At 42.3% G+C, this 19276-nt stretch overlaps 1 protein-coding gene across 1 annotated transcript in view; it reads right to left on the bottom strand.

The window, feature by feature from the left end:
• The window catches only part of LOC147890392 (DNA-directed RNA polymerase), a 40649-nt gene that overhangs the window by 11617 nt on the left and 9756 nt on the right, over positions 1 to 19276 (bottom strand). Inside the window, exons 2-4 of the mRNA XM_087390766.1 lie at positions 11976 to 12130; positions 11550 to 11662; positions 10893 to 10978 (exon numbers count right to left, since the gene is read on the bottom strand). Coding sequence (XP_087246892.1) covers positions 10893 to 10978; positions 11550 to 11662; positions 11976 to 12130 — 354 coding nt within the window. The remainder of the gene's footprint in view (positions 1 to 10892; positions 10979 to 11549; positions 11663 to 11975; positions 12131 to 19276) is intronic.

The raw sequence follows: 19276 nt of genomic DNA, 5'->3' as shown, positions 1-19276 counted from the left end.
AGGGACTCGCCTTAGAGGCCAGCTACATGGAAGGAGTTCAAGGAGTTGATGATATCCACATTTGTATCCCCGCTCATATTGGAGCAATATCTGGCTAAATTCTATGCATTGTTGTAGACTCTGCCCTGTGTTACCACTAACCATTAGAGGGTTTGTCAAACCAGCCCTAGGCATACCAAACATACCTGTAGGAGCTCCAAAGGTTCTTGACCTTCCATTTTGCATTCCTGGCTACATGCCAATATTGCCATACATCATGTTAGGCATGCGTGATGGAGTTTATGGTTTTCAATCTTATGAGTGACTATCATGAGATTGAAACTGCACTATGTTGTGTTTTTAGAGGATGAGTTTGGGAATGCTCCTGGATTCATCTAGGTATATAATTGCGAATTGCATTTCTCCAAATACATTGCCTTGCATCCCTTGCATCCCAGGCTGAAAACCAAGAGGGTAATTTCCAAGCATTCCTTGACCATCATCAACCTGACCAGCCATTGCTCGAAATACTCAACCCCTACCAAAATAACTTGGATGCATAAAGGGTTGGGGAAAAGCTTGCTGCCCTTGAATCAAATTCTGAAAATCAGTCCCTTGGCCATGCATAACCATACCAGGACCTTGAAAGGGCTGCTGCCCTGAAACTCCCTGTACGTTTGACATTACTGGAGGCTGTCCATCCAATGGATTGTTTGAACCCCAGTAGGCTCCCTTGAATGAGAATGCTTCTTTCTCTCCTTGGACCTCAAAGGAGTGCATAAACTCGAGGAACCTTGGGTCCTGCATGAGCTGTGTGAGTGCTCCCACAACGCTGACTAATTGTGTCTTAAAGATAGCATTGGCATCCTCTGCATCCTCAGCCTCTTTTGACACTTTTGATTGAGAGGCACTCACACCAAAAGCATTTACCACTTGCTGTGCCTCAACATTTTGGTCATCCTAGGAGGCTCCCTTATGCATAGATAGATAGCGCTTCTTGCTCATCCTGGGAGGACAGCCCCTCCATATCCCAATCATTTTGTGTCAAAGACATATTTGCTGATTTTCTCCTCACTGTAACAAATTACAGCAAACAACACTTCACCAGAGACAATCACAGGCTCACCTCCTTAAGAAAGATGGTGATGTCCCGGCAACGGAACCATGAAACCAGCCTCAAGGCTAACAAGAGGGTGGTAAAACACTAACCAAGCAAAAGCCTTCACAAAAATAATACTCAGCAAACACTCCACAGACAGATGGGGGAGCTAGAGCGCTCTTGCTCGAAGTACAAACTGTGCCTCAACATTTTGGTCATCCTGGGAGGCTCCCTCATGCATGGATAGATTATGCTTCTTGCTCATCCTGGGAGGACAACCCCTCCATATCCCACTGTCAAAGACATATTTGCTGATTTTCTTCTCGCTGTAACAAATTACAGCAAACAACACTTCACCAGAGACAATCACAGGCTCACCTCCTTAAGAAAGATGGTGATGTCCTGGCAACGGAACCATGAAACCAGCCTCAAGGCTAACAAGAGGGTGGTAAAACGCTAACCAAGCAAAAGCCTTCACAAAAAATATACTCAGCAAACACTCCACGGATAGATAGGGAGGTGGTGGGCAATGGGCAAACCGTGAAGAGGAAATAAAGAGGGGGAGGGACACGCAAAGACAAAGAAGTGGCTCAAGTACTAAGGCAAGTGCAACATCTTAGAACATGCCAGCGGGATGAAAGTAACAAGATGAGTGGATCAGGAGCATACCTGAGTAGATGCAAGAGCTCGCTAATAAGGGGATGGGTAACAAGAGGGAGCGCAATAGGAAGCTTAGGTAGTGGGGACTAGGTGAAGGGATAGGGGGGTTATTAAATAGGTAGGCTGCCATCGAGTAGATTAAAGGCACCTCTTAGAGTAGGTATGCTAATTATTATTCCCTTATCCGCATTATCTATACGTAGGCATTTTATAAACTAACCATGTTTAGTATTGCAAATAAGGTTAAGTACTATAATGAGGAAAGTTTAGAGACACTATCAAAATAAAGCTTAAAGGGTTCAAGAGATCATAGGATATATAAGATTATATATATATATATATATATATATATATCAATACTTACATCACCATTATTCGTGGCACAAAGTATGGCTGTTATGTCTTCCAGGTACGCACCGAGGTACGTGTGACTACAATTTGGCAATCATAAATTGAGGATTATATATTAAAAAAAGGGGGGGGGGGATTGATACCACATAACACCGATAAACTGTTACATCTTCCAAAGCTTAGAAGGTGCCAATAAATTCAAAGGTCATTGGAAAAAATTGCACATTACATCGACGTTCTCATAGAGACCATTATCCTTACAATGTCATCTAGGTGAGTTGCATCCAACAAAGCGATGTATCAGTTTTTGGCAAATCTAGAGCGCTCTTGCTCAAAGTACAAAGACACAGACTGGCCCCAAAGCCTTGGCACCCTTTCGGTATTTCTTTATTAATTGAAGAGTGCCACAAGGAGATTACGCAGTGAGTACCAGCTCACTTGCATTCAATGCTCTTCGCTCACTCGGTAGGCATCAGTATCACAACATATTACCCATGCGGGGCTCTACTATCACACCCATGTGACCATAGGCATCCATACTTAGTGCAAACCATTATTTACAGCCCAAGCAAGGCCACTCACTCCCCAGGCAATCACAAGTGTTCACTGATCCACTGGGATACCCAAACAATGGTTGAAAGCATAACTGAGCTGCCCTCGGTGCTCAGAAGCACGAACAATATCTGCAAGCATACATTGTGATCACCCTGCAAAGCAATTCTCTTCAAAACACTTGTACTCAGCTGAGGACCATTCCTAGCAACCAATACTTGGTCATACAATCCCCCCACAGCTGCTTCAAGTACCTGCTTCACGACTTATCTGCTCCAAGCAGAAAGAGAAGGCATTTATACACAGCCAACCTCATCAAGAATCTTAGCATAGGGAAAGGATCATTTGTTGAAGGACTTCCACAAAGCTTGGGCTTCAATGAACTCAGCTAGCTCCTCTCCATACAGCCAGCCATGGGCTACCGTACAATGACCGTACAAACCGTACAGCCTGCTCTATAGAAGTCTTTGCAGTCCGTACATCAGCAACTGGTACTCAGTCTGGTACTCAGCCCGTACATCAGCAACTGGTACTCAGCCTGGCAAACAAACCGCTTGTAATCCATCAGTACAGCCAACAGCCCCGTACTGTTCACCCGTACGTACGGTGGCCATATTGATTCCGTACGGACTTTCTGTACAGTCTGTACTAAGCAGCTGCACCCCTTCAAGGCGTCCCCTTTCTTGCCATCTCTGGCCTTCACCAATTCAGCCCCTGCCCCTCCATTGCAGTTGTACTTTCAGTTCTGTTGACTTACTGGAATACTATGTACTGTTCATTTTTTGCCTCCACTGCTGCTCCATTCTTGCTAAAATTCCCATTAGTGGTACAGCGCCAGGGTAATCCTATCGATTCTTCCATGCTTCCCATATCTTCTCGGGTTGTCACTCATTCGTGAGTTGTCAGTCTACAGTTCCTCTTCCGCCACCTTTGTTTGTGAGCTTGGACTGCTTCGACTGTTCAATGCTCAGTTGTGTCTTCCTTTGCTGAACTGCTCTCTAACTGGCTAGGGTGTGGAACTTCTTCGTCATTGCCAGTCTTCAGCTCGCCTTTAGCTCCAACAGTTCATATTGGTTGTCACTTTGAGAACTGGTTGTCGCCACATTGTTTGCAGGTTTGCCTCGAAGGAACATGCTGGTCGTTACCACTCTTCAGCTCATTCTCAGCCGAGAAACGTCCACTAATTTTCTGTTTGAGCCATTTCTAAGTCATCTTTGCAAGTCGCTAGGAGCGAGGCATACAATGCAGACGTGGAGATTCTCTTGGTTGTGTATTAACAGATCATTTTCACTCTTATGGGTCCCCCTGCAACAAACTGAACTGTCTGTACAGTCGGTACAAACTGTACTGAATCTTGTATTTCTCTATTTGCTCCTGCTATTGTAGGACATTCTATGGGCTATGCATAGGTGCCACTCATTCCTTAGTATGTGCCTTGTAGGCCTAGTTATAGGCAGTTAGGACAATTGGTACAGTTAGCACATGTACCAGTTAGGACAATTAGTACACTTAGGATGCCCTGTCCTAGGGTTTTATCATATTAGGTGTACTTTGAACTCATTTCTTCATTGCAGCAATTCATTACAGCAGCTCGTTTTTGCTTCATTGTCTCCACCTCCATTGCTTCCATTGCTTGCCCTAGCCTACAGTGGTATCAAATCAGGTTAGGGATCCCTCCCCTCAGCCATTTCCAGCTTCCCCAAGCTGTTGGCAACCTGATTTCTTCCTGGTTGGCACTATCCTCCCGCTAATTGGCACTTTTCTCAAGTTGTGGCCACCAGAGGCTGTTCCAAGCAATTGCATTGCCGGAAAACCTCTTTCTGGTGCTCCTCTTGTGGAGCTGTTTTCTGCCCTGTTTACAGCATTTCAGAGCTGTTTCAACACACCCTGAGCTGATTCAAGGCTTGCAGCAGCCGACTTTTTCACACGTGTGGATTTCACTTGCATTTGGAGCACCTGTTGAGGTTGGTTTTGAACCTAGAGGCCTGCTGCTGCTGTTCTGAGCACTTACAGCCACCGACTTTTGATTTTGGAGCTTGCTGCTGCTGTGTGGAGACCTTTTCTGAAGCCCTATTGCCCTCATTTTCTGTTCTAAAAGGGCTACGAGCTTCTCACATTTGACTACTGCTGCAATCATTTCGAGGCTGACCACCTGTGCTTGCATTTGGAGCTGTTTCCTGGCTGCATTTTTGGTCTACATCATTTGATAAGAACCTACTGCAAGGCTTCTTTCATTTCCAGCAAAACAGTCCTTTCTTTTGTGTCTTGGCATTTTGGACAGGCCCTGTGTTGCCTTGGAAGGCCTCGTGTTGCCTTTCGGAAATCTTTTTTGAAGCAGGTATACCTTGTGACACCCACACATATGCAGTGAAAAGTCTTTTAAGCTTGTGCAGACATTTGCCTTTGGGTTTGGGAGATTTCCCTCCACTCATTTGCATTGTCAAATTTGTGCTTTTGCCTTGCATTTTTGGCACAATGGCTAGCAATAAGGATGATTTGTTTGGAATGCTTATGTCAGAGGACAAGCTTGATGGCAGAAATTACCCCACGTGGGCTTACATGATGAGGCATGTCTGGGTTGCCAAGAACTTTTGGAATATTGTTACAGGTAAAGAGGAGAGACCCACTAGACCTCCTACCATTGGCTCATCTGGTGATGGGTCTCATCCTCCTTATGGTCCATCTGGTAATGGATCAAATGCTACGTTTGGTGCTGCTGCCTCCTCCACTACAACTCCTCCTTCTACTACAGGTACCTTGCCTCCTACTCATGAGTAGATTCAGTGGGACGGACAAGATGCCAAAGGACGTGCCTTGATTGCTCTTTTAGTGAAAAGGGTTATTATCCTTCATATCCGTTCATGCAAGACAGCTAGACTAGCATGGGATACACTTGTTTCCTTATATTAGGTGCAGAATGAGGCTACAGTGGCTATCTCCACAAGTAGTCGAAGGACTTAAAATTTGAAGAGGGTGGTAATATGGATGCCTATCTTACTAGTATTAACAATTTGAAAGAGGAGTTGGCCAACATTGATGTAGTTCCAGATTCCCAGCTGGTATTTGACACACTTGATGGATTGCCTGATTCCTACCAGGGTTTTGCTCCTACTTTGCGGTTGGTTGCGATGGGCAATGCTAACTACTACTCTTTTGACCAGCTGGTTGCCCTTCTACTTCAGGAAGAACAAAGCCATGCAAATAGAAATGCTTCTATTGCTAGTGATCAAGCCTTTGCTACACAGCATAGAAAAAATGGCAAAGGCAAGGTTTTAGCTGGTAAGCCCCCTCATACAAATGCTGGTCATTCCTCTAAGGCATCTACCTCTGGAGCGAAGCAAAAGAAAAAGATATGTAACTATTGCAGGAAACCTAGGCATGACATTTCTGAGTGCAAGAAGAGAATTGCATCTGAAAAGGAGTCGTCGTCCGGTCTTGCAGTCTCTGGTGCTTATAGTGCAGATGACATACATGACACAACTAATTTTGCTAATGATCAGCATATGGCCTTTTGAGGTAGCTTCAGCCTGTACGCTACATCATTAATCTTCTCAGGGACCTAGACAGGACCATAGTACCTCATCTTTAGCTTTGTATACACCTTGTCCTTGCCTTTCTTCCTCTTGAGTTGCGCATTTCTGAAAATGCAGCATCACCCAATCACCCTCTTTCAAGAGCAGCTCGCGGCGATGTTTATTTGCTGCCCGTTTGTGCTTCTCCTGGCTCTTTTGGAGGGCTGTTTTGACCTTTTGGTAGGCAGCATCTAGGCTTTCCACAAATCTGCCCGCTTCAGAAATCTTCGCTTTCGTTGTAGTTATTGATGCTTTATCTTTCTGTGAGATGAATGAATCAACAAGTGCTGCTCACGCGATTGGGGCTTTTGTTGTCACATGCTAGTCTAATCCTTTTGTTCATGATTCATGCATGGCTGTTTTTGATGCATTCAATACTTAATATTTTGATAGTGGTGCCTCTAAGCACATGACTTCCTGCAAGAAGTTGTGTTTCTTTCTTTGCATGATGCACCTTAGTGGGGCATTGTGACTTGTGCCAATAATGCATCTTATGCCGTGAAAGGCATTGGCTAACTTGAGCTTAGTTCCGCATCTGGTGATTGCTCTCTTCAGGATGCTTTTTATGATCCAAGATAAAAAAGAATCTCATATCCATTTCAACCATCTTACCTCCGGATATAGAGTTTTGTTTGATGGTTACCGCTGTGCTATTTATGATTTTGGAAATGGCAACACCATTGTCATCACTGGAACATTGACTAGAGGTCTATACAGACTTGATGCATATGAGAGAGAGACAATCACATCAACACTTGCAGTAGAGGATTTTGTGATTGTAGACCATGATCTTTTTGGGCATTTGAACTATGGCAGTTTGATCAGATTGCATTAACAAAAAATGGTGGTTGATCTCCCCAAGATGCATGCATTGTCCAAACATGTTTGTGAGGGATGCTTACTTGGGAAAATGCATCGGTTTTCCTTCCCTAAAGTTGGAAGTGTTGGTGCATCTTGTAATTTGCATTTAGTTCTTAGTGATATTTGTGGTCCAATGCAGACAACATCTATTGGTTTTCATACTTTGTTACTTTTTGGATGACTTCACACATCATACTTGGGTTTATCATCCAAATCCAAGTCAGATGCTTCAAGCAATTCCTTGCTATGGTTGAGAATGAAGTTGACACAATCTGGTCAATGGTCATACTTTTTATGGACAAGGGGGTTTATCCATTGAGATCCAAGCTAGACAGCTTTGCTTGCTTCCAATTCCTTGCCATGGTGGATAAAGTGGACACAAGCTGGTCACACTCTGCTCGGACAGGGGAGGTGAGTATATGTCCCAAGATTTTGCTGATTTTTTAGCATCTTGTGGTATCATACATCAATGTACTGTGCCATACACACCACAACAAAATGATGTTGTGGAACACAACACAATAGAACCTTGATGGAGATGGCACCATGCAGGGTAAGTCTTTGCCCTACAAATTCTGGTTGGATGCCATTATGTGTGCAAACTGTCTTGAATAGGCCACCCACCAAGGGAAGCTATGAAATCTGAGATAGATTTATCACAATGTCCTTGGGAGTTGTGTGATTTGCCTAAAGGCAAGCATGCTATAGGCACCAAGTGGGTACAATCCTACTTAGTTGCCAATCTAATGGGAATCCTTCATCAAGTGCCATATTCATAAGCTTGGTAAGCATTTTCTTTGTCTTTTTGCCTCCCCATTTCAGCATTTCTGCTACTAGCCCTTGTGTGCCTGGAGCCTTCCCATTAGCAAGCTTTTTAGGCCTTTTCCTTTGTCTTCCTTTGTTATATTCCATTTGTTGCTTTGATAGTGAATTTGTGATTTGCTATTCCCCGTCTACTTTAGTGCTAGCCTTTGTCATGGCTGAGTTTTCCCTTCACCTCCGGAGTGCCGACAGAAACTCCTTACAAAGATTTTTGTATAAATGGATGCTCAAGTATGTGTGGGTGTGTGGATTTGTATGTGTGAGAGCATATGTTTATATGATGGTCTACACCCACTGTTGGGTGCTGATGACATCAGTGGGGATGTCATAGTAGCTAGTCCGTGCTATTTGTGATGGGTTTTCAGAGGATGAGTTTGGGCATGTTCTAGGATTCATCTAGATACAAGCTATTGACAAACTGTACCATGCCTTCCCATTTTGCCTTCCTTTCTTGGGGTTTTCTGCCATGCAATTTCTGGGAAAAATTTTTGGGATTTTGTTTCAACCATCAAAGCTTTCAAGCTGCTTACTCTTGAGAAGTAATATTTTTTGGTTCCTTACCACTTGCTTAGATACCCGAGCTTTGTCTTCCCTTCTAGTTGTGGCTGTCGTCTTCCATTCTCTATTTGCATCTTTACTCATACCAATGATTAGATGGCATTCCCTTGCTTCTCCCCTTGCCTTTGGTGAAGCATTTTTGGGCTGTTGAATGCAGCGTATCTGTTATGTAATTGCTCATTTCGTGACATATGGAGGGCATCTTCCCTGTTGCCATTGTCCCCTCTTATCTCCTTTTCATAGATATGAGTTTTTTTGCAGTCCATTCTTAACCTGGGATGTTTCTGTTTTTTCACAGCATTACCTGTCCCCTTTATGCCTATAGATATTGCCCTATATTGGAGTCAAGAGACTCCTCCTCAATCTTGATATAGTCAAACATGAATTTTGCATTGATTTGTGATCACATAATCAACCACACTTGACCCTTGACCTGTCTTGCATGTGAATCCTCCCGTGTTGTGAAAATTCAATGTGCCACCACATATTTACAACCCAAAGTATCCACACATTGTGAGGAGTTGCCTTCCCATGTGAGTGATTTTCTCCGCATCCTTTGATGTCCTTTTCCCCTTCTTTCTTCACTGTCCTCTTCCGCTTCATCCATCCATATGTGATCTCTCCCCTCTGGTGTCATGATGCCTTGCATTGATCCTGTTCGTGCATTAAATTCTCCTGCAAGGATAATTGTATTCTCCTTGGAGAACCTGGCTATGTGCTCCCCTAAATGAATGAGGGGGTCTTCTCAAGATATGTTACAGTTGTTTTTGTAGATGGGTGATTGTGGTGGTGCAAAATAACATGTTGCCAGCCTGATATTTCCCTCCTTTGCCATGATTTCCAACCACATGTACTATTTGTGTGTGTGTGTGTGAGAGAGAGAGAGAGGAAGAAGAAGAAGAATATATTATCGTCCTCTGAAGACCAAAAATCGGCCTATGGGACCTGAAACAATACAAAACCTTACATACATAAAGACTCCTCCCTCAAAGGGGAGGGTAATAAGAGAAACTACCTTATGTCTAGGTGAGTTTCTGTGCTTGAAAAGCTTAGATACAAATGTTCCTAAACCTGAGGGTGACGCCTTATGTAGCAAATCAGCCAGTCTGTTATGTCCCTCAAGAAGAGAGCTGAACTTTTTCCTAATGTGTGCATAGTAAGGGCATATCATTACCATGTGTTCTTCTGTTTCTGGCATACCCTGGTCACATAATTGGCATATTCTGCTCTCTCTTGGCATGCCTTTCCATCCTCCTATTTCAATTTGCAGCTGGTGTGATCGGGTGCGAAGTGAAGCCAAAGCCCTCCGCTTATGCATTGCCATAGGTGTGCAAATGTACTTCTGCGTGGCTGACTCCTCTGCCGCATAAGTGGGCCAATATTGGGGGTTGATAAATGTGCAGTAGTACTCGAACTTATCTCTAGAGAGTGCCTGGATAAGGGAGGGGTCCCAACTTGGCCACTAAATTTTGTGTTCTTAATCCCGGCAATTCTGTAGAACTGGGTCTCTACTCTCTGCATATTTTCAAAAATTTCAAGAGTTCGAACACTCCAACTTCACTGAGAGGTTTCAGGGCTATTTTGATCGAGGCACTATGGGGTGTTGGTTGTGGCATCTGCCCTCCAAATAGACAGGTATAGTATGGCCATCAAAAGCCCTACCAAAGGTGCCGATCCTTGGTGAAGGATCTTATGCCTTTCGGTGAAGGGGTGGGTGTCCTTTGGGCTGCCCACATGTCCCTTACAATATGGCACCCCTTGCAAAGATTGTGAACAACAACAAAGGGTGTGTCCCAAACTTAAAGAGAGGTGTATCCCAAACGGTATATGCATGAAGAGGTGTGACCTCCTGTGAAGGGTGCAACCCTTATCAGTGTACAAGTACAAGAGTCCTCTTCCCAAACATTTGCCTCTTTGGAAGACTTATAGCTCGTTGAATTGTGAAGGATGCACCTCATGGGACGTGTCCTGTCAAAAAAGACAAACCCTTCCACAAGTATCATTCCCTTAAGAAAGATAGAATGTGTGCAGTTAGAATTGTATCCCTATACCATGGACATGAGATTTTGCATAGTCTAAAGGGACCAAAATATGAAAGACCTTAAAATTGAGTGTTATCAAGTGTTGCTAAATAGATTGTATGCAGCACTTCATTCGTAATTTTCTGATATTATTCTTCTCAGGAGTACTTAAACCCTTCACAAGATTTCATCAAGCTTTCACTCATTCATGTCCTTGGTTATGTCTTTGTCCATGCCTGTGCACTAGACTAATAAAATCAATCATTCACCTCCGTTTCTATAAGGCCATTCAATGTCATTTTTATTCATAAAGAAATGTGTCTAGTTCAGATCCACATAAAAGATGTGACATCAAGCACCCATAATATCAGAATCAGAAGTCAGCATGACAAGCTCAGTGAAGTAGCAAAACTGTACCTCTTTACAGAGAATCTGATGATTGTACCAAGCTTAATCACATGCTGCTCAATAGACCCACTGATCCACGCTCGCTCAAGGGGATTCTGGTGACACACTGAATAAAGGTTTATGTTTGAACAAGGGGCTGCGTGGGAAAGGGCCTTTATATGCACATGATAGCTGCCTAGTTTTCCACTTGTTTCACCGTGTCCTGTTTGGTTTCTCGTCCTTGCTTGCATTCAAGGAGATCAGCACATAGCAGAGGGTCAATAGCAAGCATGTAGCATCTGATTTTCCTATGCTATTGATCAATAGGGGGGATGTCTAACGGTGCTTTTAGCTTCATGAACACCCACAGCATAGCATACCCTTGGCAAATCAGTTGCATTGGAAAACTATACAAAGGGAGCTTACTGTTCACCCTCTGCATATACTGACCTCCTTCAAAGTAACAAAGACAAGGAACCAAAAAGAACATGATGACATAAATTGAAAACTAGGTGGGTGCATATGCGTACAAACACCATTCCACAAAAAGATGCATGCCACCTTAGCAGAATTCATACCAAGACATCAAAGATGATAATATATTGGAACAGATGAAAGAGTTTTATTTCTTAAAGAAATTGACCGCCATCTCTCTCAATAAGGCCAACAAGGGAAAAATAAGTGTACCACTTCAGAAAAACGAAAACCCTCTCTGATGTCAGTGACACCAATAGCTGCATTGAAAAGCCCTAATACCAAGACTCCAATGTAATCCTCCTCAATTTTATTAACCTTACCCTCTACAAAAAAAAAAACATTTTCTCAAAAAACTTCATTGCTACTAGCTTTAAGAAATAAAATAAAAAGTGGTGCAGATGTCATTCACGTTTCCATGATACTGCTACACCACCTGGTCATCCCTAACAGCACAATCACCATGAAAACCCAGGTTTCAGTTCCATTTGTGTGCAGTATGGATATGTGACTGGAATTACATAGGTAGATTAAGGAGGGGGCTTTTTATATTGGTGGAATTTTTAGTATTGGTTCAAAGCATATAGATAAAACAGCAGAGTTAAGACTCACGACAGTTTTAGGAAATATTGAGTGTACCCAACATCATTCCCATCTTGGGTGAAAAAAGCAGTAACTTTGCCGTAAGATTAACTTTGAAATGAGCAGACAACCCTGGAATAATTCTTGCCATGCGGCTTGGAATGTTCAAGTCCAGATAAGCAAGCACTACACCATCTAGCTCCTCATTACACCTGCAATTGGAGTCTTTGGTTTGAATTACATACTCCCTTTATCCAACATGTTAATCAGTGAAAATAGCATGGGACTGTGATATCCACAAATGATGACTGTAAAATATTTGTAGACACTCCCCCACGAAACCATCAAATAACGAAGGGCATCAAACATCCATTCAACTGCCAGAAAAGTTAAATCATTAAAAAACAGAGGTTTTTACTCCTGAATAAATGTCCAATAAACATCAACAAACGTGCAATCAAAACCTTAAGTAATAGCATAGCATAGACTAATGTCACAATATTCCACTCACTCCCACCTCCTGCAAATGCAATATCCCCGCGCACTCCCATCTCCTACAGAATTGACAAGTTCATCAATTCTACATGGCAAACATTATTTCAAAAGGATAGGAACTGCAGAAAACTTTAGGATTTTCGTGAAAGAAGACATTGACTGCAGAGGAGTTGCTGAATAAATAATTCTAGATTTCAATGTTTTATCTGCCTCCCTAAGAGAAGAGCATTGTAGGTGGTTCATGACAGAATTAACCATACCACAACCAAAGTTTTATATTTTGATCCACAAAACCATCTATAGCTCTTAATGGGCACTTTCCCTCCTACAAGGTCAAGCCAGTCAGAGGGCATCCAAGCCCTGTAAAAGTCCCTAATCAGGGGCAGATCATCAGTTCAGATTGCAGGCAGCCCTCACTCACTGAGGAGACCAGACCTCGATTGTGCGCTGGAGCTGACTCAGATGTATAGAAGTGTGTGTGTGTGTGTGTGTGTGCATGTGTACGCGCGCGCGTGTGTGTGTGTGTGAGAGAGAGAAGATTAAGGGAAGAGAAGGGGAGAGAAGGTGGAGATACAAGGGGTACATACAGAAGATGTGATTTGGCACTCTGGGTGAAACAATCCCAGGGATGCCCAAGGGACGTGGCCAGGTCCACCCTTGAAAGGAGGAATCAAATTAGCCATGGAAAATCACTTATTTTGAGCCAAAGATTTAATAATTCACCAGAATGTCATTCTCAGTAGGAGAAGGATGCGAGAAAGCCCTTGAGGAGTATCAAGTTCCAGACAATCTTGACAGGGATCAGTCTTCTGGCCTGTTATTTTTAGCCAGTGACCAGGGCATTTTGCACTAACACGCTTCTCCAGAGTAGATGAAGAGGCATTAAAGCTACTCAAATCTTGGGTGGTGCATCGAGCTCAATTGCACTTTACATTTCCTCTATTACTATTTTTAGTAAACACGGTAAAAAATTCAATTTGGGGTTTTTCGAAATTAAGGCTACCATGTCGAAGAGCTCAAGAAAGCAAATGTTTCATTCCAGAACTAGAAGGCACAATTTCATCAAAGATTGGAGACACAAAAGCCTATGAAGCACCTAAGAAACCTTACAAGAAGAGAGCATGAGAAAAACTGAACCACATGTCCTACATTCACAAGCATGTGGGACACCTGGTTGGACCCTTCCTCCACCTCACCCCCCTTCCTCTTTCATAAATGGCCCCCTCGCCTCATTCCAACAGGAAATCCCACACTGAAATTTAGCTCCCTCCTTGCTGCAAGCTATCTGCCTACCTGCACACTCTCTCATATGCCTCACCAGCCCTGCCAAGCTCTCTCCATAGATAGCAATTCCGCCATGAAGGACAAGGCGTTCCCATGCTGACACCAGGCTGCCCAACGATCTGCCATTCAAGCAGTCCTTCTCATCGCCTATGCACTTCTGGTATGTTGCCATGGCCTGCTGTAGTCTACCTTCACGCACTTCTGCCAAACCGTTTCTCTACTGCTCGCATTCCCATTTTCCAGCCTGCCTTTTTTTGAGTGATTCAAACCAGGCCATCACATTATAGCCAGTTCAGTTCAACATACCAATTCAGCTTCTCTGCTGCTTCAAAATCCATTTTCAGCCTCACTTCCCACCATGGGTTGTACTCTGAACCTGCAACAAACTGGTGGTCTGAATCTGCAAAGAACCTCTTCTGAAACAACCCTCTACAACAAGTACATAGCCATCCTACAGCCTCAACCAGTTCACAAGAGAGCCTCTCCACTAAAATTTCTTTTCTTCTGCTTAAAAGCGTCCTTCATATTGGCTGCATCCCATCCAATCTGGTCTGCTGCTCTCATGTCCACAGAGCACTTATGTTGAATAACTACTCCAACCTGCTGGCCACTAAAGTAAATCAGGACTGCTGCCAGTTGCAGTGAACAAAGCTGCCCTCTGAACTAAATGAAGAACTGCTAGTTACTGTTCAACTGAAAAACTCTCACCCCCCTAGGCCCTAGTTGGGTAAGGGTGATCAGCTAGATGCTATTTTTATATCTCAATCTAGGCCCTTGTTGGGTAGGATTGACACTTTTCAATTTGTTGAAAAGCAGAACAATGCAAACAGTATTGCACCATAAATTTTAAAATTAACTAACTTATCACTGGGCATGGCTCACCCATGTTGAGCCTGACCAAATCTTACGCATGCAGTTGGTCAGACTGTGGGTTGTCTTGGTCCCTAAGCCTCGTTCAGGTCAACGCTGAAGGTGGATTGTGTTGAATAAAGTTAGACTACGGGCAGGGATCCCCCACCTTGGCTCATCAAACGATTTCCCATGCTGAGTTTTTATCTGTGGATTTTTATAAACCACTGTGAAAGATTAAAGATAAAGTGACATCCATTCTACATCACCAGTCGAGGCCGTTACAATAACACTACCTAATTAACATCTTAGAACCCTAGAAACCCCCACTCCTAGAACTAAGAACCGAGCATCTAGTACACCACCTAGAACACTACCACAAACCATACAGCTCAACTAAGAACATAACCTTTCACCCAATCCCCTAGACATATAGCATGCACTAGAAATTACAATCTCGTTTAGAATTCTTACCAACCAACAAAACCATTCAACCTGCAATAGTCACTTAAGTGGAATTTCACAAGTCTTTACATCTAGCAAACATGCTACACAATGTCAAGCTCATATGGTTATGATGAGGCGAACATTATGCAAGTGACATTAATGAAAGTTTAAATCTCTATTGCTTGTTGCAATATAATAGTTTACGGACATAGTTACAGACTCTTTCATGTATGGGAGGAATTATTTCCCCCTTGGCACAACCAAATTTGTTTGAGTCTCGGATATACATGCAATGGTTTTGATGTATATGTAATCTGATGTGGACATCTAGGCTGAAGGTATATGTTTCGTACTAACATTTGGGCCGAAGGTATATGTAATGTATAGACATATGATATCTACTCGATATAGTTGGCAAGGTATACTTCTGATTTAAGTGTTCTTTTTTGTTTTTGTTGTTTATTGCATTATGGGGATTCTTGGAAGATGTGGATGTCTCCTGATGCATGGTAACTTTCGTGAACATATAGGATGGTTTGAGGAAACTTTTCCATTCCTTAGTACAATTTACCAAGCACGTTAGGAAGACTGGTGCGCACAAAAAGACACACGTCCAGGCTATGTTGAGTTTCGTCAAGGTTCTCGAAAACCCACAGCATCATCCTATTGAATGTGGCTATTGCTACCGTGAATGCAAAGAACATCACCACAACCTCATACAGCACCTTCTGTATTCGAAAATCCAACTAAGTGATATCTGCTTCACTGAGCGGATGTGATGACAATCCACCCTTCAAATTTGTCTTGGAAAACATCCCAGCTCCATAGAGTAGTTCCAGAATGTAGCCTAATCTTAGGAATAGGAAACTGACTCGACTGTAAGCTTGTTGAGTGCGTGGTAACACACACACATCCTAATTGTGTTGGGCTTCTTCTTGACAAAGAGGATAGAGGCTTCATGTAGAGAATCGTCACGCATTATGAAGCCTGCTCTGAGCACCTCCTCTACCTATCTTAATAAGCTATGACGTCAAAAATACCCCTTATAACAAGGCCACTTACTCTAGGTTGCTGGGTGATGGTTCTCCGGCATTGTTGGAATAGACTACATAAACCTGCCCCCTTCACGATACTCGCAATTCATGGCTTAAATCAAGGGTCTTGGAAAACATAACCTTGGAATGGCCCTTCTTTCTGTGGTTCGGGACCAGTGCCACCACCAAGCTTGTAGAATAATGTCTACCGCCTATGTTGAAGGAACTCTAAGAATACTATTCCACCCACCTGGCAAATTCCAATACACTTGTTTTTGCATCTATATTACTTTTAACGCTTTGGCATATGAATTCAAGGCTACTAACACCATCAGGGAAAGTGAATGTAGACCCCTTTACCAGATTGGCAGAGATGATGTCCCCTAAACTCCTAGAATCTGTCAAAATCACGACCTTCTAAGCACCCATCTTGCCCTAGGAACTCGAATATGGTGGGAAACAACTAAAGTTCCTCTATATATACCTTTGTAAGACTAGAATATATCCAATCATACAAATTCAGATTTTGTTCTAAAATCCAAAATTTTAATAAAAATAAAAGAGAAACAAAAACGAAGAAAGGGGGGGGGGGGAACAGCTAACAAAATTAATAAAAATAAAAAATAAAAAGGAAAGATAACAAGAAACAAAGAAGAAAAGGAAGAAGGTGACTATGCAAAAATAAACAAACAAATCAAGAAAGAAAAGAAAGAAAAATTAGGAATAAAAACTCTCTCTCTCTCTCTCTCTCTCTAAAAAGAATGAAAGAAAAGAATGAATTATTTACAACATAAAAACTAAAGGAGTCATATACACTTTTGTACTGATTCCTACAAAGACGCAATGATAAACTAATAAAAGCTAACTCTATTTAATTATTTTTCAAAACTAAAAGAAAAGCGGGCTGGTCAGCTCCCCACTTTTTGTTTTCAGCTAATGTTCGATCGTTCTAAACCGATACACTATAGATAACAAACTTCCTATCTAAAATTGTGTGTGCTTTTTTCATAATTTTTCTTGGATTATACCCCTTGTGTAGTAGCCAAGTGATCAAATTACTACACTGAGTAAAAGAATCCCTAGTTGTACGAAGGCAGGAGAATCTATGGAATTGGGAAGAAATAACTCCATATTTTGCCATATCAGAAATGTTTCAATATGAGGCATTTTTTTAATGTGTAAACTACTATATTCTGGTTGTTGGCGTTTATCATATCTATCAACCTCTAATCCTGCAGCAGATTGAGAGATTCTAAGATCTAACAAAACAACCTCAAGCTCCTCTATGATGACAAAAGTTATTTTGGCTTGCTCTGAAACTGTGACTTGACCAATTGTTGCGGCCACCTCCTCTCAAAGCTTACAATGAGGACAATCGTATTCCTGTGATCCTAAACACAATACTATATCTTGGGAACATGCCTTTGCATCCAAGAGTCTATCAAAATACAAATAAAAATACAAATAAAAATCAAGCTGTAAGGCATTAAAAGTGATATAGTTTAAATAAAGCCAGCCATGAATCCCTAAGGAGCCATTTAAAGGATGAATGTGCTAGCGGAGCAAGAGGAGCGGGAGGCTAGAGAAGAGCGGTACATTGCCCGAGGAACTTGGCGATGCCCTTCAAAGGCCAAGGCCGAGCACTAGAAGAAATGGGATTGGGTTGCTTAAGAGGCCAAAGAAGGACAGGACGGTGAGGGTTGAGCCAAAGTGAGTTGGAAACTAGCGCTTTCACGGGAAAGGTGAAGCGCTTACCCTGCCTTCCTCCAAAGCAAGTCCTGGATTGGTTGCTAACCTCAACCCTAGCACAGGAGAAGTAAATGACGAATGGGATTGAACGTTACTCCTATCTCTAGTCAAGACCACAGGTAAGGATAGGACAACAAACCTTTAATTCATATTTCACGCTCCATTAATTTGAAAGTTACTTTCTCACAAAGGAGAATAAAACTTGGTGGCACAAGTGGCAGGGCAGATTGTGCTAGAAGGCAAATCTAGAGATGCTAAATATATCTAGGTGGAGTTCCTTAAGAACATTTGGACCTGGTTTGCTATTTGGACTGTTTGAAGACATACTTCTTGGAGTTTTGAATGAGATGGCAATAATCATGCTAATAAGTTCACACAAGCGGCCATACAGTTACAAAAGGAGGAACAAGATGGAGTCATGAAGTTTCTCTAGGGCATTCTTTCGGACATTTAGTGGTATGTTGATAGTTTTAGGCTAAAATATTACGATGCTGCCTATGAGCTTGCTTAGAACATTGAGCTCATGAGCAAGGATGAAGGACCCACAAATTCACCCCACTGAAAAAGACCAATTTTCACATAGGTATCTTCGATATATGTGCGAGGCTCGATATCCTCCTTGTAATCAAAAGATAAGAAACCTCCTTTCGTACAAACAATCACTTCATTTCTTTTGATGATCCCCTGATTGATGGCCCTTGTCAAACACTGTCCAACCGCTAATTCACTTCGGATGTTACGGTAATTGCTTGCACTGCAAAGTTTCACAGTATCAAACACTTTCAGCCAACCATGCATGCTAGGTCTGAAACAATTCTTTTAATAGAGCTTTAATATCCACATTTTCTAAATTGGTATAGAGAAAAACAATAATTCTAGGGTGTTGACATCAGAAGTCACTCTCCTGATAGCATTTACTTTTCCAAATCCAACACAAAGCCCTCACAAGAATTTTCATCACTCAATCGAAAACTGAAACTTCAAACTGACCAAGCAGCCAAGGTCATAAGTAGCAGCACTTTTCCAATCCAATCAAGGTCTCCAACACTCAATTGAGATTTGAAATTCCCAAGAAACTTGATAAATCCACACTGAAACAAGACAAGATCACTACCAGGGGCTTTTCTATATCCAATACATAGGCCTTGTAGGCCATCTTCTCCCAGTTCTAGTGATGCCCTATGGGCCCTGGTATGTGCCTTGTAGGCATAGTTATAAGCACTTAGTTTATTTTGTGCCTTTTATGCCACATAGGACACTTAGTCCTATGTGACACCTAGGACACTTAGTCCTGGGGTCTAGCTACAAGTACTATGTACTTTTCTTTTCATGATACTCTAGTTGACGTGACGGCATAGTTCAATGAAACGTTTCATAGCGTTGAAACGTGAAACGTTTTGAAACGTTTCAAAAGAATAGGTGAAGTTTCAAAAAACCAGATTGTATTTTTTTGGTCTAAAAAATATAAATTTTATGCCTGCATACATTTAGTATGCCAAA

This window comes from Dipteris shenzhenensis, chromosome 19 (genome assembly GCF_047967505.1).
Source record: "Dipteris shenzhenensis isolate YYH24624 ecotype China chromosome 19, Dip_SZ_1.0, whole genome shotgun sequence".
NCBI classification, from domain to species: domain Eukaryota; kingdom Viridiplantae; phylum Streptophyta; class Polypodiopsida; order Gleicheniales; family Dipteridaceae; genus Dipteris; species Dipteris shenzhenensis.
The sequence above is the reverse complement of the archived record's forward strand: the minus strand, read 5'-3'. Positions and strand labels throughout refer to the sequence as shown.